General features: G+C 43.2%; 1 protein-coding gene across 10 annotated transcripts in view; it reads left to right on the top strand.

The window, feature by feature from the left end:
* The window catches only part of wnk3 (WNK lysine deficient protein kinase 3), a 45,017-nt gene that overhangs the window by 2,877 nt on the left and 14,796 nt on the right, over nt 1–27,344 (top strand). For 5 of the 10 annotated variants that reach the window (XM_084367477.1, XM_084367480.1, XM_084367478.1 and 2 more), the window contains exons 2-11: nt 7,720–8,907; nt 18,682–18,854; nt 19,724–19,944; nt 20,950–21,107; nt 21,301–21,389; nt 21,491–21,710; nt 21,928–22,252; nt 22,767–22,882; nt 23,033–23,224; nt 23,748–27,080. In XM_084367477.1, the coding sequence (XP_084223603.1) occupies nt 8,185–8,907; nt 18,682–18,854; nt 19,724–19,944; nt 20,950–21,107; nt 21,301–21,389; nt 21,491–21,710; nt 21,928–22,252; nt 22,767–22,882; nt 23,033–23,224; nt 23,748–27,080 (5,550 nt within the window). In that variant the 5' untranslated portion in view covers nt 7,720–8,184. The remainder of the gene's footprint in view (nt 1–7,719; nt 8,908–18,681; nt 18,855–19,723; nt 19,945–20,949; nt 21,108–21,300; nt 21,390–21,490; nt 21,711–21,927; nt 22,253–22,766; nt 22,883–23,032; nt 23,225–23,747; nt 27,081–27,344) is intronic. The other 5 variants (XM_084367483.1, XM_084367482.1, XM_084367476.1 and 2 more) reach the window with 3 other exon arrangements.

The raw sequence follows: 27,344 nt of genomic DNA, 5'->3' as shown, positions 1-27,344 counted from the left end.
GCACAGGAAACAGTCCAAATTGAGCACAATGTTATCTATAAGTACAGCTAATATTGAAGTTTGTACAAATATTTATGAATTGTTTGAAACCGTTAATCACACTCTTCAACAACCAAATCGTATTTTAAATGCTAACGTGATGACATTGAAAACAATATTCACGTTAAAAAAATAATCATAAGGCTACTAGAAGGAGCTTTCATGTTTTATTGATTCTGGCGGCCCCTGTGGACAAAAGTGGAACTGTGTCGATCTAGACCTGGCTAGCGAATGCATTTGTTTTGAAAGCGAGTGAATAGAGAGAGGCAACGTATTTGTATTACTATTTTCTCTTTTAAACATGCATGACATTGAAGTTATTATCTATTTGTGGCTATGTAAGATTAATGACTCTAATGTGATAAAGTAGACTTTGTTTTAGCGCTGGACTGTAGCACCAGATTACAGAGCAGCAGCTTTCCTCAGGCTGTGAGATCCCTTAATTCATTTTCAGCACTTCTCCATAAAAATAATTTTAATTTCATGACTCATTCAACCCAGATAAGTGGGACCAAAACTAAAATTAACGACAATAACTAAAGAAAAAAGCCCATTCCTCTTGCTGATGGTCTCCTTTGCTTATGTAGGTCATATGGAGGCATCAGTATTAAATAACCAATGGGAAGTTCCTGTTAATACATAATTAATAAAATACAAATTTTTAACTGACTAGTATTTCTGCTGCAGACTGGTGAGGGCAGCAGCCTTTAATTGTAAAGCTCGACCAACGTATCGGCCAGCCAATATTATCTGCCAATATTAACCCTAACCCAACATATTGCAGAAATAAGTTGTCAGGGTTATTTATAATCATTCACTTCCCAGTGAAGTTTACTGTTTCAGTGCATTGATGTAATTTTTGCCAAAGAAGTCTACTGTTACACTGTAAAACATCCCGCCTCCGTTGCTAATGTATTTTTTACACAAGAGTTTGATAACGAAATCTGAGGAATCATCGCTTATGTATATATTTTGTGTATATGAGAACTTCAGCCGATACATCGCTATCCAAACTTTTTCAGTCCCCATTATCAGTATTGGCATCACCCCCAACAATTGAGTATCATCAGTCGTGCTCTGTTTAATTGAGGCAGCTAGTTTTGCACTAATTGCAAACCTTAGAACTGATGCTGCTTACAAGTTTACAATTGAATTTATAGTTAAGTTAGTTAAGTTGTTTTAATGCAACAAACCTTGTTCATTTAAATAAAAAAAAATGCTTACTTTCTTAAAATTGGTCCAAGTTTACTGAGCTAACACAAGAACAACTTTGCTGAGTAACAAAAACTAGTAAAAAACAAAAAAAAAACAAAAAAAAAGACTTTTATTTCTTTGAGCCCTGGGTAAGACCTTCATTTTATTGTTGTTTTTTTTGTCCAACCAATGGTCTAAAACCAACATACATGCAAGTGACAATCACATAAGACACAAAGGTTGCAAATCTTATAAATGAGAAGCAATAATTGCAGAAGATGTGGGATTTTTGTAAAAAAAAAAAAAAGACTAAACCATGAATCGATAGACAAAATAGTCGATTATATATTTTTGGTTGATTGCCCGTTTGATTCATCTTTACTTAGAGTGCAGTCAGACAGATAAACTCACTCTGCTCTCCCTCAGCCCACTGTGCCCAGTCTCACTGTGACACTGGACATAGCAACGGAAACTATTCCTAGGCTAATGTAAACGCCTCATGTTCTCAACCATTTCCAACCACTAAAAGCATTCCTCCACTTCCTCTCTTCTACCTCTCGCCTTCATCCTCTCCTCTTCATCTCTTCTTCATCCTATCCTCCTCATCCCCCTCTCCTCTCCTCTCCTCTCCTCTCCTCTCCTCTCTCCTCTCCTCTCCTCTCCTCTCCTCTCCACGCACAACTGTAGCTGCTTTTGTCCGGGTCAAAAATTTAGCTATAGTCACTGCTTTCATTCACACAAACATTGGCACATATTTTATCAGGCAAAATCCCCCCCAGCCCCCTTTTTGTCTGTGCCACCCCCCTCTCTTTATCTCTCTCTTGTTCTCTTTCACACACACATTTTTCCCACCCCTTCTACTAGCCGGCCCCCCTCGCTCCATCTCTCCTTCCCTCTCTCGCTCTCTCTGTTTGAAACTCTGCTGTCCGCCTGCTCCCACCAACTACAATCCCTTCCTGTCCCCCTCGCCACTTTTTATTCACTCTTTTCATCTGCACGTCCCCCTCGATTGCAAAAAACGGCGCTGTCTGTGCGCACACACACACACAGAGTCCCCCCGGCTCTTCCTTTGTTTGCCTGCCTAATTTTCCAGCGGCAGTTTGGTTCCAGGGGATTAATGTGTGTATCCCCATGAAGTAGGGATGAAAAAAAAGTGCAGTGGGCAGATAGGGTTGCAATGTATTTGTTGTGTTTAAAGTTATAGATCGTGTAGGGGATGCGAGAGAGACTCTGGTGTGTGCACTTTTGTTTGTCTTTGGCTTTTTTCTCCTTGTCTCAAAACTTTTGAGCGCAGATGCCAAAAAAAGTTCTAGCAAAAACAAACCTTTGCCTTCAGCGTTTTTTGAGAAAGGCATAGAAATCACATCTTTGGCAGTCATGAAGCAAAGGTGTCACAATGATTTTCGCTGCACATTTCAGACATGATTAGGCAGCTGCAGGTGTTCTCCCCATGCAGGAGCCTCACAGAAGCCTGGAGGGCAGGCATAGTGCAAGCGCGTCAGATGTTCGGTTCTCATGTACTCCAGCGCTGATAGAAAAATGATCAGACAATGATTCTGACGTGTGAACTCGATGTTTTTTCTGCACTCTGGAGTCGTCAGAAAGATGTCGCCGCTTCAAGCTACGACTTTGATTTTGTTATCTTCAACTTTGGTTTGCCACTTTTGCCCACATGGGCAGTTGCTTGGTCATTTGGCTGGTGTCAGGAAATTCCTTTCGGCATTCTTTCATTGAAAGGGGACATGCGGTTTGGGTGCGAGAGAGGGTTTGCTTTGGATGTGTGTGTGTGTGTGTGTGTGTGTGTGTGTTTGTCTCTGTATAAAAGATAGAACGAGTGTAAGAGGGACAGTGAGAGAACGAAAGAGTGAAACACAAAGTTTGTTCTAGCCTGCTTGTGTGTGTCTTATATCTGTATCTGTGTGTGTGTGTGTGTGTGTGTGTGTGTGTGTGTGTCTATGTGTGTGTGTGTGTTTGGAAGGGGAGACTGGGCGGGTGTGAGAGACAGTGATGGGGTTGAACGTGTTTGATGTACTGTGATAACTCTGTCCGGTATGTGGCTTTCATGGGAACTCCTTGCCCTGGGGACATGGGCGAATAAGCTCCTGTTTAAAGGGCAACTTCCCTCTCTTTATCGCCTGTTGTTTTTCCCCCCTTTATGTCCCCCACATCCTGTTAGCCTTCACCTTTTTTAGTCTCACTGTACAATACAGTATGAAGTACAATATGGCCTAATCCAGGTCATTTCTCTTTAGTTGTAGTCACTGTGAAGTCTTAGATAAGTCATATGTTCTCTTTTATTTCTATTTATTGAAGTACTGAGGACGTTGTCATGGGCTTTGGGAAACAGTGACTGACATTTTTTTTTTAACCATTTTCTGACATATTAAAGACAAAACAACTAATCGATTGGTCCAGAAAATAATCAACAGATTAATCAACAATGAACATAATCATTAGTTGCACAATATAAAAAAACTGGCATTACAGTATTTTGTTTTTCTGCAGTATGTATATTACAATATGATACAATACAGGAATTTCTACCAGAAAACTTGAATACCTCAATAGAGGCGATGCCCCTAATGCCACAGGTGGCAACTGTCACCATAGTTACAACCAGTGAGTGACAGAAAGGCTACTGAATAGCAGCGTTGCTAATACTTATCAAGTGCTGCAATTATTACGCTCAGCTTCAATGCTACAGAAACACAAAAACACATCTAAAATGTGAAAGAGCTGAGTTAATTTAAAAACCTCAAGCATCTTTTTCTGCACCATATTCTTTAAAATAATACAACACTGATATATCTGTGATTGGCCAAAAATGGTCGACCAATACATAGGCCAGGCTCTCGTCACTCTGGGAGATTGTGTTGAACATTTCTTAAAACTTGTTGACATTTCACACTCAAACAACTGATCGATTCATTGTGAAAATATCTAACAGATTAATGGATAAAATGAAAATAATCCTTAGTTGCAGCCGCAGTATTAGGTGTGGAGTGTGTTGTGGGAGGCCTCTAGCTTGATAATTATGACCTCCTGTCTCTTGGAGCATGTGTCTGTGTCTCGGGAATGTAGCTGAACAGGAATTCTTCTTGCTCTTCAGGAGCCTCCTAGCAGTTGGTCTCATATCAGCCTATTGTGTCCCTAATGTGACTGACAGCTACTAGCATTGCCTGTCGGACTCTTCTGCTTTGAGTCTGTAGAGACAACAGACTTGATGTGAGTGTTAATGACCGCATGATAAAAGAGATAATAGCAGCTGCGAGCTGCTAGACGAGCCCCCCAGTGGTCATGGTGGGCTTTGCTCATTAAAACTGAAGAAAACGTCTGGATTTGCTGCTGTGACTTTGACCGAGCCCGGCTGTCAGTGCAGATTTCAGGGGGCCAGGATAGACTGTATATGTGTGGTCTGTGTGTACAGCTTCATACCGAAGAGTCCTGTAACCCTAGACAGGGGTGCAGACAGTGCCTCTTGAAAGTGCCACTTGCTCAGTGGTAAAGTAATATGTGTTGAGTTGTAAACTAATATGCAAAGTGAGTTAATCCCTTGACCTGGAGTGCACTTTTTACTTTCATTTACTGCACCATTACACTCCCAGGACAGCCTCATTACTTCATTACAGCTTTTGTCGTTGAGATGCATTAGCACGCTCTCTTCCTGTAAGTCCAGCTGCTTTAATCACAAGCTTTGGGCTTTTGTAGCTATTGCTACCGTAATTGCCAACCCAACCCTGCCTCTTAGCTATTGGCTCCAGAGTAAGTTCAGTGTCTTAATGAAACAGCTCTGATGCAGCCACTGAGAGATCATTGGGTGTCAGAAGGCGGAGGAGATATGATAACCTCCCAGGGACAGATGGAGAGTGATAGAGGAGAAGTAAAGATAAAGATGTCACGAGAAAGACGTACTCGCACACATACCTAAACTGTGAATGAGTTGCAGCATTGCAGGGTCAGAGGAAACCTGCTGTGTTCAGTTTCACCTTTCTGCTGGCAGAGGATAATACTGACCCTGCTTGAACGGTTGACTGGGTGTGCACTGAATAATGCTGTGGGCTGAGGCCTGTGCTGATGATAATCGTAATCAGAGTTATGTGTATTTATGAGCCCTTTGTTGCAGATGTGTGGTAGTCACTCTAGCATAGTTCGACAGTCCCCCTGTGTATGAATTATTCACACTCAAGCGGCCCATAGTTCATCATCCATATTTAATGGTCAGGATCGCATACTCCTAACTGCAGCTTTTCTGTTGACTAATGGAATACACAACTTAAGTGAGAAGATGCTGATAAACACGCACTTGATGATTGATGAAGCCATGTGTATTTCTTCACCACGCTAGCAGGATATTCCTTGAGGATGTCAAAGTTTAGCCCATAACAGAGATGAAGCTTTTGTTTGGCAGATTTAAGCTGATTAAATGGTCGCTCTCCTAAATGGGTTTTGGGATGTTCTTACCATATATGGGTACAAGTTGGGCTGACAGAGTTCACTACAGAGTTTGAATTAACATTAATTACCTCGGGTCATCTTTGCAAGTGGCCGTGGAAAAAGACCATTTACGGACATTTCTACTGTCTGAGGTTTTACCCCGCATCTGATTACTGTAAACATTGTACCAATTATGGAATCTTCTCTTCAATGTTTGCCTTAAGTTTTACAGGCAATCAACACTTTGCATTCTCAAGTGGCAGCAGTGGCTTCCTTCCTTACAAGAAAGAGCTGCTGAATCAGTTACAACTCTTCTTCTTGTATTTGTGCACTTTATATCCAATCCAATTCAAATTACACATACTTTATACACACTACAAGGAGTTTTTACCTGGTTATGAAAGTGTCTCAATTTAATACTGATGCCTATATTACCCCCTCTTCACCAGGGCAGTTCAAGGGCCAGTTTGGAGCCAGTGCCAATTCTGAAAACAGTTCTTTGCATTTCAACAGGCAAAGAACTGCTTACGTTAGGGGTGGGATTATCATGACCAAGGACTAATTAAAACCTTATGACGGATCATCATCAGAGCTAGTGTAGTGTGTAGTGTTGTTTGACTTATCTGCAGAAGAATGAAAAGACTTTTCACCATGGATTGATACGAGCGCAGTCAAAGCTTGATAGGGCTGGGGCTTACAAAGTCACACATTAGCAGCTTATGCTCAGTGTTCACAAGAATCAAAATGTGGTCGGTAATTACATTTCTTCTCGAGCATAATCGCCGTCCACATCAATCAGCGGCACAAATGCATTGGACCAGTTCTGTTCGGATTCCAATATAGGCATGCAAAGCCTGGAGCAAGACATGTAAAAAGTGAGTGCAGTCCACTGTAGTTGTTCCTCGCGATGCTGGGAAATGTGAGACGTACACAGTCATGTAATGACATGACTCTATATGGCTATGGCTCTATAGCTCGTGGAAAAGGAAACCGGTTCTCAGGTGGTTCGCAATTCAAAAACAACTCGAGCACCAGCCAAGAGCTACCTTGGTTCACGTTGGGTGAAAGGGGGTATATATGACCTACATAAGCAAACGAGACAACGAGAATATTGACTATTTTCTTTATATTATCCTTAATGCCTGTCACTGGGTTGGATTAGCCATAAAAAATTTTTAAAAATTCTGTCAGAGTTCTGAGGATGAATTGGGGTGTCTCACAGCCTGAGGAAAGAAGTTACTCTGTAGTCTGGTGCTACAGTACGACACTAAAACAAAGTATACTTGGTTTCACCATTGCCATATCACAGTAATAAATTCTATGTAGCCACACATAGATATATTACCTCACTGTCATGCATCCTGCAAACAGCTGTGTTTAAAAAAGAAAAATGGTGTTAAAACTATGCTGCATCTTTCTCTCGCATGCTTTCAAAACAAATGCAGACGCTAGCCAATCAAGATCTTGATTACAGGAGAAAGTGGTCCTTCGCCCCACCACAGGCATACTCAGCTACTCTGAAAAGTCAATTTCCTTACAAAGGCACTGTAAGGATTTTCTTCTTTGTGTTGGTCCATTTTGTCCCTCGAAAACCGGGCTGCCCAAACCTTTTCCTTTGAAGGGACAAAAGACAAACTTAACAACAAAGGCAAACACCTGTTGTATTGTATTGCATTGTTAAGATGCAAAATGGTACTTTCCTGTTTGACTGACTCCCTGTACACTCTGCCTGCTGTGCTCAGATTATGTAAAATAATAAATAATGAGGGATAAAAGAGCATTTTTACCTCTGAAAAAATAAAAGCATTAAGATAACATTTTCTTAGCTAGAAACATCTGCTTTGCAAAATTTAACCCTACGTCAGGCCAGCTTTGGTCCTCCTCTAACATATAGGGGACCCTCTGACTTTCCATTTATAATGTATGTCATTATTACAAGCAGCATGCCACTTCCATTCTTCTTAAGAGAGTTAAAAATGGCAACAGCATTGACAATAATTCTCTTCCCCGCCTGCCTGAATATTAATGCAGTGTTTTGTTTTTGTCTTGCAGGGTTTACTTGAAGACGTTCACACAACAGTTTGAAAGAAACAACACTGCAGCTTCCCAACAGGCTTAAAAAAAACTCCCGGTTCAGTGTGTGTTTGTAAGAGCTGGGAGACGTGTGGTTTACTTTGATTAGTACTGCACCTAAGTGGGTTTTGAAGAAAATGTAGGAAATGGTGAGGAGGAAAGTGAGGACAGAAACTATTCGCTAACTGCTGTGGTCTCACCCACCTGTGTACTGTAACACATCTAATAAAAGGAGACGGGAGACAGAAAGTGGAAGAAAAGGAGGAGAAGGTTTGATTAAGGACGGCCTTCAGTCACCTGCCACACTGGAAAAAAACAGCCTGTTAGACTAGAAGGGGCGAGTGGGTGACCACAGAAAGAGACAGAGACGGGGACTGACGGAGGAGCAAAGGTTTGGAGGAGGAGGAGGAGGAGGTCTAGGAGGAGTGGGAAAGGCCATTCCCCATGGCTACTGACCCAGGAGAGCCCACTGGCACCGAGGACTCCACGGAGAAACCTGATGGACAGAGGGAGGAGGACACGGAGCGGGAGGGCAGGGCTGACCCACAGAGGGGGAGGACACACAGCACCCCCTCGGACTTCCCCTCCTCCCAGACTCAGGAGAGGAAAGCAACAGGAGGAGAGGATGGAGGAATCAGAGGAGGAGGAGGAGGGGAAGCCAGCCAGGCTGGTGAGGAGAACCCAGTCAGACCTCTTTCATTCTCTTCGCCCTCCTTACCGGTTGACACTGGCCAGAAACGACTGAGGAGAGAGAAGCGCTTCTTCAGGAAAAGTGTGGAGATTTGTGAGGAGGACGATGATGTGGAGGTGCTCCCTGAGGCACCCCACAGTGCACCCCACCTGGAGCTGCGCTCGTCAGACTCAGTCTTCACCAGCACTGCCCAGCAGCAAGGGGTTGCTTCATCCTGTGCTGCGCTGGGCCACGACCCATCCTGTCCCAGCTCCAGCCAGGAGCCCGGCAAGGATGCTCCTTCTTCCACACCCCCTCAGAGGGGCAAGGAGAGGGACCGGGAGCAGGAGGAGGAGGCGGAGATGAAGGCGGTGGCCACCTCTCCTGGAGGCAGGTTCCTCAAGTTTGACATTGAACTGGGCAGAGGAGCCTTCAAGACTGTGTATAAAGGCCTGGACACAGAGACGTGGGTGGAGGTGGCTTGGTGTGAACTTCAGGTGAGATGACTGTTCTCTTTTTTTTTTCACACCATGATGCCGAATATTCAACCATTATTATAAATTCTGCATTAGCTGAAGACAGAATAACCCCGACATATACAGTGCACTTGGAAAAATCCAGAAAGTGTAGACAACCCTGAGAGGTAAATGGACGTAGTTTATATCAGCAAATAATATTTCCAATTAGTGCGCTTTGGAGAGCTTTAAGCACAATGTTGTTCTTTTGAAGTGAATCGTATTAGACATGTCCCAGGAGCTCTTCCTCCTGACATCGAGAAATCTCAGCATGTCGTCTGCTTGCTATTCATACTGCGAGACTGCAGTTCAGTGGAGACTGGGGTGAAAAGGAGGAGCATCGTGGGCTGTCAGTGCTTCTGCTTGTTGTGATAGGTTATCCTAGACAGCGTTTTCTGCATTAGTTTGAATTATATTAATTCATTCATGACACTTCAGGGAAATGGATCGCTTTAATGACGCTGTGTTTAAGTGTAAGAAATGTCTTGAAAGGCCTGGAGGGTGTATGTTCGCTCTACCTTCTTACTTTATGAAACTGGAATTAATCAGCCAACATGCATCATGAGTTTTAAAATCAGAAGTTTGTGTTCTTAAAGGGTATGTCTGACACGTTGTTGTTAATTAGGCTGGTTTAATTATGCGCTCGGGTATAGCCGAGGCTACAGTACATGTCACAGCCTACTTTGTCTATTGTGTAATATAATGAGGTATGAAATGTAAATTGTCGTGTGTGAAGTGAAGCTCTGAATGGGATGCATTTTCTGCGCTCAGAGCAAAGACATTGAACATTGCAGCAAATGTAGACGTAACCACAGCAAACACTGCTGTAAGAACCTCTTTGTCATGTATGGACATTCCAGTGGGAGGGTAATCGTGAAAACTAGTAAATATCTAAGACCACAGCTCTGTCAAAGTCTTTACATACTGGAGACAACTCGATTTATCGTGCTGGAGAGTAATGGGAAACATTGTTAGATGGTGTGAATTCAACATGTGGTGGGAGACAGACTTGTGGAGGAGAGGAGAAATGCATCCCTCTGACTCTTGGCCCCACAATAGGGAGCTGTGTTGTGGTAAGCCATCTGATTTGACTGCTGGCTTTGTGTGAGAAAGTCAGTCATGTGTTTGGTTTGGAGATAATTCCAAAACAAGAGCCTTGGCTAATCCTTGAGATCAGACTGTCTGTTGGACTAACAAGCAGCAGGCATGCCCCCATCACCTTTTCTGGTTTTATTCGAACACCTCAGTGAATCAGGTTCGCATCAGCAGGTGGGATCTGCTGCTCGCTGTATTGTTCTGCCACAACTCCTGTTCAGTCCTGCTTAAACACACAATGTGGGCCTATTTTCTTTTTCGAGAGTTCTGCTCTGCTTGCAAAGGTAGCCTGTTTCACCTTGAATAATAATGTCATCATTAATATATTTTGGCAGGCGACAGCATTCTTTCATGACACCAGCGGAGGCAGCCCAGTGAGCTCGAGAGTGTGAGCAAATCTGAGCTGGAAAAGCATTTTGTGAAAATGAAAGGACAGTAGGCTTAAGCTGATTTGTGCACCCATATTGAATCTGTGATATCCAATTTTGCCTCCACTAATACATTGGGTCAGAGTTAATCTTATGGAGAAAAAAATTTTTTTACGGGTTATTTTTTCTTGAAACATAAAGACATTACCAGCTACATCAGTCAGAAATTAGTGAGATCATTAGAAAGATTCTATGCATAAATTATAGTCTAATTAGACTGTAAACAGATAGGAAGACACCATTTTAGAGAAAACAGACTGAGATTGTGACTCAGAGTGACACCAATGAGAAGGGAAAAAGGCCGAGTGAGAAATGAGGGAGAGTCACAAGAGGTGATGATGAGTCGGAGAGAGAGACAGACAGAGGGGGAGACGTCGAACCAAACAGAGGATTACCATGGCATCCCTCCCAGAGAGCAGTCGCGTAGCTAACACTAACTTACCACATGCAGAGAGACACATACGCACGCACACACACACACACACACACACACACAGTGGCCTGGTCACACGCCTATAGATGGATCCAGTGCCACATTCAGAGCAACATTCTAGTCACTCAGATCACATGATCTGTCCTATTTACAGTGCAAAGTGGCATTAGACTGGACAGTCAGAATATTAATGATTAGATAAACTGTGTTAATAATGATAGACTTGATGAATGTGTCCGTGAATGCAAATATTTAATAACACAGATCACAGAGTAACATGCGATACAATTCAAGATACGTTACGATAGTATCAGTTCTGCGATAATCAATACATTGCAAGACAATAATCTATCAATATATCTCCCGATAACAACTATGTATTTATTCATTGCATTGCGATGTCAGTTTCACAGAATTTGACATTAGCTGAGATGAAGCAATGTATAAAAAATTGTAGACTCCTGGCACCTCATTATCACACACACTGACTGCAGCTTGTCCACGCCCACGTGTGCCATCATTCCATGTAAAACAGCCAGAAACTGGCAAAAAAAATTCTTCTATCCGTGTCAATTAAGTTTACAGAAGTTTACACTACAAGGAGTCATGAAGTAGTGACTCTGGTTATTCAAATTGTCATGGGAATCTGTTCCTTCTTGTTTTAATAAAAATATTGCTATTTGGCAACATATAGGAAGCGATGCGATAAATTGCCGTATCAATATATTGTCACACCCGTAGTACAGTGTGGGTTTATCTCGATTACTGATTTACAATAAATTGCAATATTCTTGTCAAGTCAAGTTTATTGTATCACGCAGCTTAGCAAAATACACAAAAACGTACAGAAGTAGGACAACACACACACACACACACACACACACACACACACACACACACACACACACACACACACACATATATGTATATATAGAAGAAAGAAAGAAAGAAAGTGTAACATACACAATATATGTGTATGTAATCAAGCTCACATAGATGGAGTATAAGTTGGAAAGCCGGTGTGGAAAGTATGTAGGGCAGATGAGGTGAGATTGAAGGCTGATGCTAAAATATGTGTTTTGATTTAAATATTGAAGGAGTCGACTTTTGAATTTGGGCGACTCCAAACAACATGAATCTTGGAAAGAGATGGCATGACCACCAACTGATGTTTTATTTACCTTTGGAATAGTTAGGAGAGCAGCAGTTTGAGATCGTAGAGCCCTCGCAGGTATGTGAGGAGTAACTGGGGGTGATAAGTAGGATGGTGCAAGTCTGTATAATATTTTATAAGTTAAAAGTAGAATCTTGAAATCAGATCTGGCATGTACATGCAGCCAATGGAGTGAAAATCTGGTGTCTAAAATGTGTTGATTATGTCTGTGATTAAGACAAAACATGTTTTATACGCTGACTCAATTCTTCGCACTCTTATAATTTTAAAATTTAAACAACAGTCATTGCCAATTAGAAGTGCAGATTCCAGTAATAAAACAGCAGGCACAGTGGACTTTCTGTCCATAATGCCGAAACACGGCGGACAGTGCAGTGCTCCCAATTTGCAGGCAATGAATGGGATAGCAGGATTTATAGCCTCTATGTGACTAGCCAATGCACCATTTGATGCCATCTCCACTATCCTGTGAGACCACAGCCTGGGAGCACCTAGCTCCTCTCCTACTGTGTCCACAAAGAGAGGGAAGCCAGGGGATTAGCTGTCCAAATGCAGCTTCAAAGAGTGTGTAATTAAAGTTCACAGTACGGACGTCTCTCCTCTGTCCTTTGCCTTTCCCTGGGAATTCCACAACTAAAAGAGCAGAGCTGTATATATCTATATCTATATCTATGTTTCTACATCTTCAGTCGTATATTTTGCCATCCATCACCCTAAGTGGCTGTATTTGTCCGTGTCTTGTACATGTATTACATTTCTGTGTTCAAGCTGTTGCTGTCTGTCCGTCTGTGTCAACATATGCCGCTGTGTATGTGTCTGCCTGTCACCCGCCCTCTCTCTTCCTCTCCCACCCTCCATCTCTCCCTCCATCACTTTTTGTCTGTGTGAGTGACCATGCAGAGTGATCCAGGGGAGTTAATTACAGTGGGTGCTGGAACAAAAACCCTGCATAGACAGCATAACTCGGGCAGCAGAAACCAGACTGGTTCAACCCAGTCGTCCCGGACTGGTCCAGCTCAAATCAGCTCAGCCAAGCCACAATCACACTCACAGGACTACAAACACTAGAGCAGAGTCTGTAGTACTGAAGGTTGCCAGGATGATGATTACCACCTTAAATATTTGATATATTCAACATGTGTTGTCATAGAGGCTTTTGGAATTATGCTTGCAGATAAATGCCAGCTTAGGAGGCTTCCTTCTGCAAACACCGTGCCATGATTCTTAGTAAAAAGGCTCATCCTTACTAAGACCATTAGAGAACTGGGACTTTGACATGGTAAAGGGTAACATTAAAGGGACAGTTCAACCCAAAATGAGAATTACATATTTTTCAGGGCACAGAAGGAAATGTGTATCTACTCTTAGACAAGAGGCTGACTGACTAAGCTAAATAAGCTAGCTTGCATTACATCTCAGCCAAGGAGGACGCCATTGATGTTTACATTCTGCGTCACAAGCAAGAGCCTCTCATCCCTGAGTAGATGCACACTTCCCTCTGTGCTAGTTCAGTGTTCAGCCCCTCTTGTTCCTCTATATCCAATTAGACCCCCACTTTGGCAGGTGACATCTTGATAATTAAGAGATCCTCTCTGGTCACTGCCAGCTGCCTGCCTTGTGTTATAAAAAATAGCTGCTTTCTTTTCCCTTGATAAGAACAAGCAATGCAAGCTCTAATGAAAGCATTTTAGAGAAATGTAATAATATATGTAGTAATAACTTATTTACAAAAAGTTTTTTTTCTGGTTATAATTCTTTGGCTCATTGTAATGAATAGCAGCAAAAGGGAGGAGTTGGAGATCTTGGTTGTGTCTGATTATGAAAAGCCAGATGGGCAAGGCCAGGTAGAGCAACAACAGGCTATTGATGCATGACTAAAATTAGGAGAGGCAAAATCAAATTGGCTACAGCTGAACGGACTAGACCGGGATGGAATTGATCTAACCACACTGACCTGATGCATGCTCAACCAGGGCACTGACAGTTGGCGAGTGTCCCTCAGGCTGTAGACAGATTACCTAACCGGCAACAGAAACTTAATTGCTAGTATTGAATTTTTGAGCCATTACCACATAACACTGGTATTAACTATAAAACCTAATTAAAATTCAATAAATCTGAAGAACCTATGAATGATCATAGGTGATTATTACCTAAAGCATTACAAAAAAGAGAACATATCACAAAAAGGGAAGCCAGACTTGAGGATGTGATGTCTATTAATAATCCTTTGCACACCTTTGTATATGAGGAGCAGGATTGTTTACAGACATAATATGACATAAAGCAAATATTTTTTATTGATGTGTGGTACCATAAATGAGATGTTGTCTTTGTATAACACCATCCTGTAGCTGTAAAACACAGAGATATAAAGATCTCCCCCTCAAACAAGTGGTCACCTAAAAAGAAAAACTAGTGCAATGAACTGGCCAAAGACTCCTACGAAGCTCAGTGAACTTGGCCCACTGTCCTCTGGTTCTAATCCGACGCAAGGGCCAGCCCTTTTCCAGCAATTTATCTTGTTAGTCTATTGTAGCTTACACTAATCTAATCCTAGCCACCCGCCACCTAGGATTTTCAAACACTGACATGCTTACTCCCACACTGGGTCATACAGCACACTGACACCCTCATAAATGTACAAATATCAACCTACAGTAAGGTTAATGCTCCCCTACTTGTTGTTAGTGCCCTATTTTCCCCACTGTAGCTGAGGTACTCTCCTTCTTCAGACAAGAGTGTAACCAGGGAAGCAAGTTCATCTTATGTAGTCTGTATGATATCTGACACTTGTGCAGTGTTTGCCAAAATAGATGTTTTAGGGCTCACGTGCTTTGGCATTCACGACCCCTCAGCCTCTTGCCATCTACCAAATGTGCCTTGTAAGCCCTATCCTGTCCATTTCCTGTTTTATGAAGCTACTTAACCTGCTGCTTGACCTTCTGCACCACCAGATGTCTGATCCAAAAAAATCTCACGGTGCACAACCAGGTCATAGGTCTTACTTTGTTTACCGAGGTATAGTGCTTAGGCTCTGGTCACTGAGGCGCCATGTGACAACATGCATGAACAAACTGACTGTACTGGTTTGGACAAGATATATGAATAGCAACACCCTGAGTATTATGGAATCAATTACAATTAGACTTGTGAAACTTGTCATGTTCAATATTTGTTGAGACTGTATCAATATAGCAGTCTCAAAACTGAGCTGAATCAATATATTTCTGACCATAGTTGTTAGTCACACTGGGGGCATGTCCCTGCCACTTTTTGAAATGGCCAGTTTTGTCTCCATCACTTTTAAAAAGCATAATTTGTTAGAAATGTATTTAAAATAGTTAACATTTCTTGGTGTGAGCTAACAAATGAGAAAGCTTTGCTCTCCATCAGTGGCTGCTGAACTGGCCACTACGTATTCTTTAACCCAGGACCTGATATGAAAAGTAAACTAAGGCTAAGGAAAGCTTACAAAATGTGCAAAACTGTTATTCATTAGATAAGAGATGCACAGTCGCATATACTGTAAAATCAGAATGTAATACATTGGATGGGCTGATCAGCTAGCTAGCTAGCTCGCTAGGATAGCCAAAGGTTTGCATGTTGTTGCAGCTTTGGATGTGACTGACGCATATGGATGACTGTTACTTGAGGAGTCAACATAGTTTGGATTTTTCGTAAAGTGGGCTCATTAGTAGCCTAGGCTATGCCCCTTCAACGTGCCATTATGCAAATTATTTTCTTCTTCTGCCATGAATATCAACCCAGGCCACACACTTAGATTGCCTAAAATCACATATGTTTTAGTCGACCATTTTAAAAATGTTTTTCATTCGAGCCCTTACGTCCGCACCACTTTCCAACACAAAGCAAAGCCCTTATTTCTGACAATCTCACAAAAATTGAACATCAACATCTTGGATTGGGTCATATTTTCTGGTGTTCTTGTTAATTTCAGAATCAGAAAAACTTTATAACACAAGGCGATGGAAATTTGTCTTTGGCATGGCTTACACAGTACACATAGAGTGATTAGAAACTAGAGATGTACCAGTACCATGTTTTGCCTTCCGATACCAATTCTGATACCAGAACCTTTCATATCAGCCAATACCGAGTACCGAACCGACAATAGTATTAGGGTTAGGGTTATTTACGGAGGTGCTTGAAGTTACACAAGTTGCTTGCATTTTAGGATATTGGCTACTTGTGCTGTAAACAAAATATTTTAAGTTGATTACAGGGGGACGAGATGCTGCTGGAAAGTAGCAAGATCCCGTTTCTAATAAATATATTATGTAGTTTCAAATATACACGTATCTGTATTTCTAATTTATGTGAACTATTATGTTTATTCTTTCTATATTACTATATGCTTGAAAGCTAGAGTATTTACCTCATGAGGTTTCAGAAATGGAGAACATTCAGGCTGATTTACAGGAAGAAAGAGCTGTGTCACTGGCTCCTGAGCTGCACTTTCTCTACATCACTTTCTGTCTGTTTCTCCGCTGCTTCCCCATTTCCATCTGATGGTTCTGTCCCTTTTTCTCCCGTGGTGTGCCAGTTTGTTTTTTTGTAGCATACAATTCCAGATCATTGCCATCATTTCCAAGACTTTATTGAGTATTATTCACTTACATTTTTTATCACATAGGTCAGTGTTAGTGAGGCCTCCCAACAGCCGTAATTGTATTTGGGTGTGTTCAACTGTCTTTGCAATAGAAAAAGGACTATGACTTTATAATGGCACTTGAAGAGCAGGTATAGCTGTTGTCATGCCCCAGTCGTCAATATGGGTGTGTATGGGTGTGTGTGTGAGTACGTGGATGGGGAGTAGGTTTGTATGAGCCTGTCTAGACACAAGCTCACCAGCTGAACTTTTGGCGACCTTTGCCAAATGGCGACCCTAAGGCTGTCTGATGCGACACTCAGAGGGAGACATGATAAACGCTGAGGAGGCAGCAGACAGGGACACACAGGCCAGCACTCTGTCTCACCCTGAGCCAGACAGTGAAGCAGACTGATGCTCTGACTGAAGAGTGAGACAGAGGACACCCAAACAGAGGCAATGCTCCCTTCAAAATAAAGCAGAAAGAGGAGACAGGTAGATATGGTTGGAGGGACTGGAGAGATAGGCAGCATTGAGACCTACGCTGGGTTAGACACACCTGCTCACGGTCAGGTGCACACACACAATTGCATAAGCATGCTTGCACAAAGCTACATGAGGCAGTTGGTGTTAAAGGAATGAGAACAAGGTAGACCTAGGCTGGCAACTTATTCTTAGCCATAATAGTGCAACTATGAGCAGTCATTTTGTTGATGCTACTTCCCTGCTGAGAGGGGAGGGGTGGAGGGATTGCTTCCAACAGTACTTCCAGAAAAGGACACTGAACCAGTATATACACAGAGAGCTAAAGATATATGAGAAGATGAAACACAGACACACAGGGTGAAGGTGCATGATGATATAAAGGTAGAAACTGCATCGCATAAAAATCTTTTTATTTGCATCCAAACATTTGCAGTACATCGCCTCCATTGGGGGAGCCTGGTGTAAAGCAAAAAGCTGAACATCAATAGAATCGATCAGTGGAAAGCCAGTGTTATGATGACTTCTATTTATAGTGAGGCCTGTCTGTGACACGACGGCGGCTGCCATCCGACTCCCCCGTAGATGTTAAGTCAGACACGCCGTTTGTTTTTTTTTTCTTCGCTTATATTTTCCTTTTCCAAAATGGATAAAGGCTCTCTTCAAACTTCTCAGTACCATCTAATAATGCCCACAAATAGCAGGTCACAAGGTCAACAAAGGTCAAAAGACCACGGACCTGAAATGCTTTGTTGTTTGTACACATGGAAATAGCAGATGACAACAGTTGTTTGTGACAAGTCTAAAAATAGGTCCCGGCATAGTGGGGCCAGTCAGGATTTCATGAATGCTTTGATTACGAGCACCGTATTTAATTATTTAATATTATTTCACCATCACATCCCTTGCGTACATCACACTATTTCCCAGTGGTCTGATATTCAGGTGATTTAAAGATGTGTTTATTTTTTGCATGCATACATCAGATGTCATTGGAGGACCATGAGTTAAAGAAAATAGAATAATGCATATGAATACACAAGTAATAAGGTTAAGAAAATGAACATTTTTTCTTTTTCAGCTGCAGAACTGAGCAAGTGCATGTATGAGTCTTAGGTTTTAAAAATAGCCTTTGCCCCAGTGTAACAGAATTAGTCAATGACTGTCTCAGTTCCTGTGGGATGCTGCCAGTGACAGTGAATTGGATTTCTGCCGCGTCCATTCTGTCCGCCATACTGGGGATGTGTGGCAGATACAGCACAAATGTGTTTTACAGAGCTAAGGCTTGGGTGTTGTCTCAGCACTGCTGCAACTCTGTATTGCTAGTACCATCTAGTGGCAGTAGGTGTTAGTGCACATTCATGAGTGTAGTGTCAGTAGCCTTATGATGTTTGTACAGCTCATGGAGATAAATAAGCTAATGTTTTGTGTTGGAATTGCCAGTTTGTAAATAGAAAAAGCTCTATAAAGCTCTATGGAAGAAACTGTTCATATTCATACCAAATAACTTGTTGTGTTCCACTCACCTTAGGACCGCAAGCTGACCAAGGCGGAGCAGCAACGCTTCAAGGAGGAGGCCGAGATGCTGAAGGGGCTTCAGCACCCCAACATCGTCCGTTTCTATGATTCCTGGGAGTCTGTGCTCCGCGGCAAGAAGTGCATCGTTCTGGTCACCGAACTCATGACTTCAGGAACACTCAAAACGTTAGCACACCCTCCTCATATCTATTATTCTTCACTAGATGACAGCTCATTATCATTGTCATTGGGCTAAGTAATTTTTTCCTTTCTGTTAAGCATAATCTTTTAGGGATAGTCTCTGATTGACATGAAATCCTCTAATCCTAATATACTTGTCTGTATGGCTTGGCCATGTCACGGCATTAACTTGAGTAAATGTCACGCACAGACAGCAGCTCTCTACTGCAAATGATTATATAGTTATGAGCCACTTATATACTGATATACAGTATACATCATCATTTACATGTAGGAAAGGTCTGGAAAATGCAATATAGTTTCTCTGACTGATGTCATCAGCTACAGTACAAACCAAGCTGTACTCCTGCCATATCAGCACCATTTTTCTGTGAATATATTTGGCAGTGTAGCTTAATCTTCTCCCAAAAAACCAGCAAGGAGTACTGGTGTGAAAAATTCCTTTTATTTTAGTATGTCATACTGTGAATTAGGTTTGCAGTGGTATGAGGTTTTCACAATACGATAACTGTCCCACGGTTTAATGGTGTCATTTTTTACACAATTATTATTATCAATTGCAATGACTCTGACATCTATGAAAACAGAAGGTTTCTTTGGTTGGTAATGATAATGTCCTAAAATACATAACAATTTATATAGACTTGAAAAAAAAATTATTAACACATGCTAGAATTCAGTAGCGTAGATAAGAAAATGGACATGGTATGATAACCTCAATTGTAAATACTAAAAGTGATTATGATGACAGAAAAAAACTATTTTCACTTATCGTTATCTGGAAGAAAATAAATATAATAAATCTAAATGTTATAGGTAAAATGTAACATTTATTGCTTTTGCTCTCTGCACAGTTACCTGAAGCGCTTCAAGGTGATGAAACCCAAGGTCCTGAGGAGCTGGTGTAGGCAAATCCTAAAGGGGCTTCACTTCCTTCACACCAGGACTCCTCCAATAGTCCACCGCGACCTCAAGTGTGACAACATCTTCATAACAGGCCCCACAGGCTCAGTCAAGATAGGTGACCTGGGACTGGCCACTCTCATGCGGACCTCCTTTGCAAAGAGTGTTATAGGTAGGCCACATATGTAGATCAACTACTTACAAGAACAATGCCAGGCATGAAGTAGATTTTTCTCTCCCAGTATGTGTCTGCTCTGTTGACTTTATCCATCAGCAATATTTTTTATGAAGTCACCCAAAAAACACATCCTGCATTTTAAATTTCTTTCACCCACGATTCTGTTTTCACAACAGCAGGTAAGCAGCGTGTGGAGGAAGCTTGTCATTAATTATGTAGCCTATGAAAACTACTGAAACCAAATTACATCACAACAACCAGGTGCACTTAGAAGCTTGTGTGAAACAACTGCATAGGTAGGCCTACATTAAATAGGAGAGGTTGCATCACTTTCACTATCCTGTGTTTACAGGAGGGATGTAATTTCAGAGAACATCTCTCTTTCACTCTCTCTCTGTTTCTCAGCAGTGCATGTGTGAATGTCAGTAGACAGGAGGGGTAGAGTGAGGGCAGATAATCCACTAGTTAATCAACCCCAGATGGCGTTGTTCTTTTGGTTGGATAAAACAACTAAAGTAAAAAAAAAGCTTAGCATGAGTCAACAAATATACCTTACCTACCGCCCAAGTAAAGTCTATGTGTGGGAAACACTGTGTCAGCAAACTGAGTCAGGGCCTGTAGATATACTTTTGGATTTTTAAAGAGGGCCTCAGCTGCCTTGGGGTACAGATTATTATCGACAGAGTAACTTTAAAATCCATGTGGGCAGCACTTAATGTAAACAAGAGACCAGACCACTGACGTGATGTTGGCTCTGTAAGCCAACTTAATCAATGCACTGTGAGCACCATTTAGCTAAATAAAGTTGAACTCAGTAAGCAAGAGCAATGTCCAGGAAGATTGTTATCAGAGTTTTAATTGAATTTTAATTCTTCCATTGACTCTGGGGCATCAGTGTTCTGTGGACAGCATTATGTGACTCTAAATTCAGATTATAAACATTGATAGCGGTGAAACGGTATTTTAGCTGTTTAGTGAACTACCATCTTGTCTTCACAGGAACCCCCGAGTTCATGGCTCCAGAGATGTATGAGGAGCACTATGATGAGTCTGTGGATGTCTACGCCTTTGGGATGTGCATGCTGGAGATGGCCACTTCAGAATACCCCTACTCTGAGTGCCAAAATGCTGCTCAGATCTATCGCAAAGTCACAAGCGTGAGTCTCTCTGACTGCATTACCCAGCACATTTGTGGTGATGACATGTGTAGACCTAATTCTTTAGTAATTCTTTATTCATTTAAATGCTGTCCCATCTATCAGGCTCCAAGTTCAAAATGTCTTCAATGATTATATTCAATATTCTGATTATATTTAATTCAGTTGATTATATCTGAATTTTTTTTGGCAGGGTATCAAGCCAGCCAGCTTTGATAAAGTGAATGACCCAGAGATCAAAGAAATCATCGAAGGCTGCATTCGTCAGAACAAGAGCCAGAGGTTAGCAAGTTTTATTATACCTTTTATACCTATTTTACCCCTAACATGACATACTGCACTGTCTGATGCAGGATTCCTGATCGTTGTCTTTTGCTTGACAGACTCTCCATCAGAGACCTCCTGAATCACGCATTCTTTGGGGAGGACACAGGGGTCCGGGTGGAGCTGGCAGAGGAGGACACTGGCACCCAGGACTGCCTGGCTCTTCGGATTTGGGTGGAAGAGCCCAAGAAGCTAAAAGGGAAGCACAAAGACAATGAGGCCATAGAGTTCAGCTACGACCTGGAGAATGATAGCGCTGAGGAAGTGGCTCTAGAGATGGTGAGACTCTGGGACAATCCTTACTTGTGGAAATGGGGGTCGCGAATGTCCAGTGTGGGATAGGCTAGACTGGGAAAAGGCTTTGATGCTTCAAAGCTTAAATGAAGATCAGGTGTGGGAATTCCTTCAGCTCATTTATCAGCCATTTCAAGCTGCCTCCTTCTGACCTAGATTCACTCAGCCTATCTTTAGTTATAACTTTCTCTCTTTCTCTCAGGTGAAGTCAGGATTCTTCCATGAGAGTGATGCCAAAGTGGTGGGAAAATCCATCCGGGACCGAGTAAATCTGATCAAAAAGTCACGGGAACGTCGGCAGCAGCAGCTCCTCCAGCAGCAGCAGGGCTTTGAAGAGAGAAGAGACTCTACCCTCACCTCCTACACCTTTGCTCACCCATACTGCCCATCCTCACTTGGGCCAGGACAGGCGGCTGGACAGACAGGAGGGGCAGGAGGAGGAGTGCAGGAGTCTGAGGAATTGCCTGAAGTGGACCAGCATGTCAGGCAGCAACATATATTCAGTGGGACAACACTTGGTCTGCCAGGTAGAGTGTGCACTTTCATGATATATTTTATTTGCCAGGAGTTTATTAGAAAGGGACGCTACGGCTGCTATCAAATCGTCCCAAAAATGAATATCCTATGTCTTCGCTTAAGCATTTTTCCTTGACGTTGATGGTAAATGTCACAAAAGAGATGTGAAGGATTATTCATAAAGAATTAGGAAAACAATCACGGTGCAAAGAGAATCTGAGACGTCATTTTCTCATTTCCTTTAGTATAGGGTAGTCCAGTGTACCGTATTGCTAATGGAAATTAAACAGGAGGCATTGGAGCACCTTTCCTTAGCATTTAGAGCTGGAGCTTGGATAGGTCTGCGTCATTTCACTCAGTTAGGAACCTTTCTAAGCAGAAAAGACTATATGACGGCATCTTATGAGTTAATAGACATAGCCATGGCAGAAGTTGAACAAATGTAAAATACCTAGTGAATAATATGACTGACAAGTGTGTGAGTTTTTACATTCCTTCTTGTTTTGTATTGTCTTGTCTCTAAAGGCGAGAGCATGGGATCTGCCAGCTGTGAATCTTATGCAAGTGGACAAAGCCAGGCGTACTCTCAGCCAGGGGAATCATACACCCACTCCCAGACTCCTCTCCCCCCTACGGCATCTGTAGGTCTATGCATTGTTTTGTCTTTATTCAGTCAACGATTAATGGATCATTTTGGTGTATTTTCATACACCAAACTGGTCAATTAATCCTTGATTGAATCTTTTGTATTTCTAAATCACATGTTCACTAACTATTTACTTGCACTACAGAGCACTGGTGCATCGGCTCTTCCTCAGATGGTCCCTATTGGTGAGAGTGGAAGTGTTCCCATTGGCCAGAGTATTAGTATGTCCAGCATGTCCATAGGCCAAAGTGGAGGGGGACCTGTTGGCCAGACATTTCTTCAGCCCACTTCCATGGTTCCACAGGTATCCCCAAGTGTCCCTCAACAATATTTTCAGGTGAAAAGAGTGATGATACAATTTCTTTTTTAAATGAAAGCCATATTTACACTGGGGCTACAACATGTACTGTTACTGTTAATGGAAGTAAAGCTATGGTCCCACTGCTCTGTCGCATTTTGGTTCTTTCCCCTCAAGTAACTATTTACCCAACTACAATTCATCCTCATAATCCTCTAAGATCATCTGACTGTATGCTGTTCAGGGTTTCCCCCAGGAAATTTGATAGTGGAGGTGGTACGATTAAATATATTGTGTAGCCTTCCTCTGCTCATTTTGCCTGAGGGTCAATGTTTTACTCAGTAAAAGTGTATGTACTTTTGTAATTTTAGCTGTGCAGTTTTTATTTCAGGGGAGGCAGCCCTCCTCCACTATAAAACACTGTGGGAAACCCTGTTCTATAATTAAATGTGATGATGATTGATGCTCTTCACCAAAGCTTATTCTTACCTAATTTTTCTACTACTTTCTTTTCCCTCTTCTTTCAACACCGAATCATCATTCTGTCATTATCACTGAGCAGTCACAAACATTCCCATCAGATGCATTTCAGACTGCCACTCCCCATGGCTCAATGGCCCCCTCACAGTCATACATACCCCCTGTTTCCCCACACGCACCCATTAACGTTCTCACTACATCCATGTCAGTCGGTGATCCTGCTGGACTAGCGGGGAACATTGTGCCCCTCGCTCAGCAGACCCAACCCCCTGCCACTCCCATGCAGCTCACTGACATAATTCCCCAGGCAGCACCCCAGCCAACACAGCCCGTCATGATCCCTCAGCAGACTATTGTCCAACAACAACAGATAGGGATGGATCCCCAGACCTCCACCCTTCAGCAACAGCCACAACAGCAAATGGAGGCCCAGGCCGCTCTGCTCGAACAACAGCAAGTTAGTACCACTCAGCTCCCAACGGAGCAGCATCCACAGAGCCTTTCAGCTTCAGCTGTCCAGACACATCAACATGAGCCTCAGCAGCAGATCTTTGTACAGCAGCCTGTTCCTCCTGTCCACACAACTCCTCAGCAGCAAGTATTACCTACACAAACAGGTATGGAGCAGCGAGCTGTGTCATTGCCACAGCCAGGAGAGCAACCTCAGACCTATAAACCTCAAACAACAGTGGATCCTCGTGAGCAGACCATGATACAACCACAACCACAACCACTGCAGCAACAGCTTCAGCAACAACAAACTCTATTACAGCAGCAGCAACAACAACAAGCTTTGCTGCTTGAGCAACATCAGACGTATGTCCAGCAACAGCATGATCAGCAACAACAGCAAGCTTTGCTTCAACAGCAGCAACAACAGGCCCAACTACAACTGGAGCAGCAGCAAGCTCTTCTACACAAACAATTATTGGATCAGCAGCAACAGCAAACTCTTATTCAACAACAAGAGCAGCAGCAGCAGCAACAGCAAGGTCTTCTACAACAACAGCAACAACACCAAGTGCTTTTACAGCATCAGTTAGAGCAGCAGCAGCAGCAACAGCCCCCTCTACAGCAACAGCAGCAGAACCAGATGTATCCACAAATTGGACAACACCAGGCTGGAGTACAAAAAGAACCTGAGAAGCAACAAATCGTATTACAGCAGACACCGCAAAAGGAACAACAATTGCAGCAGCAAGCCTTACTCCGTCAAATGGAACAACAACAGCAACACGCGCTAATACAACAGCATTTACAGCAGCAGGCAATTTTAAAACAGCATCAGCTACAACAGACAGTTCAGCTACAGCAACAGCAACAAGAACAGCAACAAGTGCAACTCAAGCAGCAGATGGAGCAGCAACAACAAGCTCTGCTACAGCAACACTTAGAACAACAGCGTCAGCAACAAGTCCTGCTGCAGCAACAACAAGCTGAGAGACTACAGCAACAGGCTCTGATGCAGCAACAGATTCAAGAGCAGCAACAAGCAGCCATCATTCAGCTTCAGCAAACTGAGAAACAAGAGGCTGTCCCAATTCAACAAAGTAACAGCGAGCAGCAGATTCAGCAGCACGCATGTATCACGCAACTAAACACCACTCAGTTTCCACCCCATACCTCGCTCACACAGCAGCAAGTGATGGAGCAACAACATCACGCAGCACTGATCCAGCAGCAACAAGCGCTTGTTGCCCAGTCTCAGCAACCTCATATCCCAGTTGGAGCTCCAGCCGGCACCGAGGTGATTCAGCACCAAACTCAAATTGTCTCACAGGTCCAGGTTCCCATGGCCATTCAGACTACACAGATCCCTGTCCAGACACCTGCTATTGTCCCAGCTCAAGTCCTTACCCAACAAGGACAAAGTGAGGCTCTTCCCCAGAGCCAGGGCCAGGTCCCAGTCCAATTTATAGCCCAGTCCACAGTCCAAGCAGCTCAGGCCCAAGTTACTCCTCCAGTGGCAATGATCCAGGGCCAGACCCACATCATCCAGACCCAGCAGGTTCCGCTACAGACTAGTTACCCAGGACCTGCTGCTACCGCACAGAGCCAAGTAACCGCTCAGCCATTAATCCAGAGTCAGCCTCTGCACCTGTCCCAGCCAACACATGGCCAGGGTCCAGCGGTGGATATTCAGATGATGGGCCAACAAAGCCAAGCTGCGGTCCAGCCTCCAGCTGCAGTTGCTTCAATTCCCAGTCAGAGCCAACCTGAGACTCTTGTTCAGCAAAAGGCTCAAATGCCAGGACTCATGCAACCACAGCTCCAGCAACAAACTCAAGGCACGCCACCTATCCAGGTGCATGCTCAGGCCGCTACTAGCCTTTTGACCCCTCAGTATGTCCCTCAGCCTACCCACCCAGCCATGCCATCTGTGCAGCAGGATATAACTCATATTACGCAACAGCAGCAGCAGCAAGAGCCTGTACTGCAGTATCAGCAGGCGATTCTGTCTCCTGGCCCAGCTGGAAGTGTTGGACCTACACCAGAAAGTCTCAGTTCTGCAGTTGATCCTGCAAACTTTGTCCCCTCTCCTCATCCTGTGCAGCAGGCTGGACAAGCTTATGTTCCAGGCCAAACAGCACTACAACCAGTGGTTCAGTCCCAGCAGCAGCCCCTCGGAAATACTACTGACCCCTCAGTCATCCAGCCCATCTCCCAGCCTACTATCCCTCAATCCACTGGGCAATACCAGCAACTGCTACAGAAGCTTCCTCAAGCGCAGCAACCACTAGCTCCACCTCCTCCACAGGCCCAGATATTAGCACAGCCCATCCCAGCTCCCATCCAGCAACCTCCAAAGCAGGCTTTGATGTCCCTTGAGGAGAGTCAGCTGTCAACCCCACCTGCTTCACATCTGGCTGCACCGATAGTCACCAGTAATGTGGCCGGGCCTCAGTCCCAGCCCAGGACCCTGCCCCTCTATAGTCATCTAGTGGCAGGCCCCCCTCCGTCTCCGCGGCATCAAGTGAAGCAGATGCTGCCAGCTCACACTCACACACAAACCAGCTTTCAGGCCCAAATACACTCCCAAACACAGACACAGGTTCAGATACAGGCTCATTCTCACACTCAGACACACACCGAGACACCTATTGCTGAACAGCCTGTCCTGCACCATGCTGTCTTTCCTGCACAGCAAACACCCCTCAGCCCATCTCATACCTCATGTCCCCCTACATCACTACCATCTCTTCCATCCCTGCCATCCTACCATCCTGCTGCTGCCCCTGTGCCAGAGCTGCCTTCATCTCCATCAGCGGCCCAGGTAACCTTACCCGGGCAGGCCGACTTTATCCCCACCTCCCCTCCGCCTGTCACTACTCTACAATCGCTTGATTCTAATGCCCCCAAACTGCCCCAAGCCTCGCTGCAAGACTGTGACCTTTCCCTGCTGGGTATTGCTCAGGTACAGGAAGAATGAAAGTTTGCTGTGTTAATTACAAAATAATTTTACTTTGCTGACATACTGGCAGAATGATTGAAAATACCGCTACCTAATTATTTGCCATTTTGATTCAAACTAACAAGTTTTAATTCTTAAAAAATGAATATGTAAATATGTTAGTGAATGTAATATCCATATTTACACTACAGCTTTCTTTGCATTTGATGTTTCTAATTGTTTTCTGTTCTTTCCTGTGTGCCTGCATACTCCTTTGTGTCTGTGTTC

This window comes from Pagrus pagrus (assembly GCF_965226575.1).
Source record: "Pagrus pagrus genome assembly, chromosome: 11".
In the NCBI taxonomy this organism is placed as follows: Eukaryota; Metazoa; Chordata; class Actinopteri; order Spariformes; family Sparidae; genus Pagrus; species Pagrus pagrus.
The sequence above is the reverse complement of the archived record's forward strand: the minus strand, read 5'-3'. Positions and strand labels throughout refer to the sequence as shown.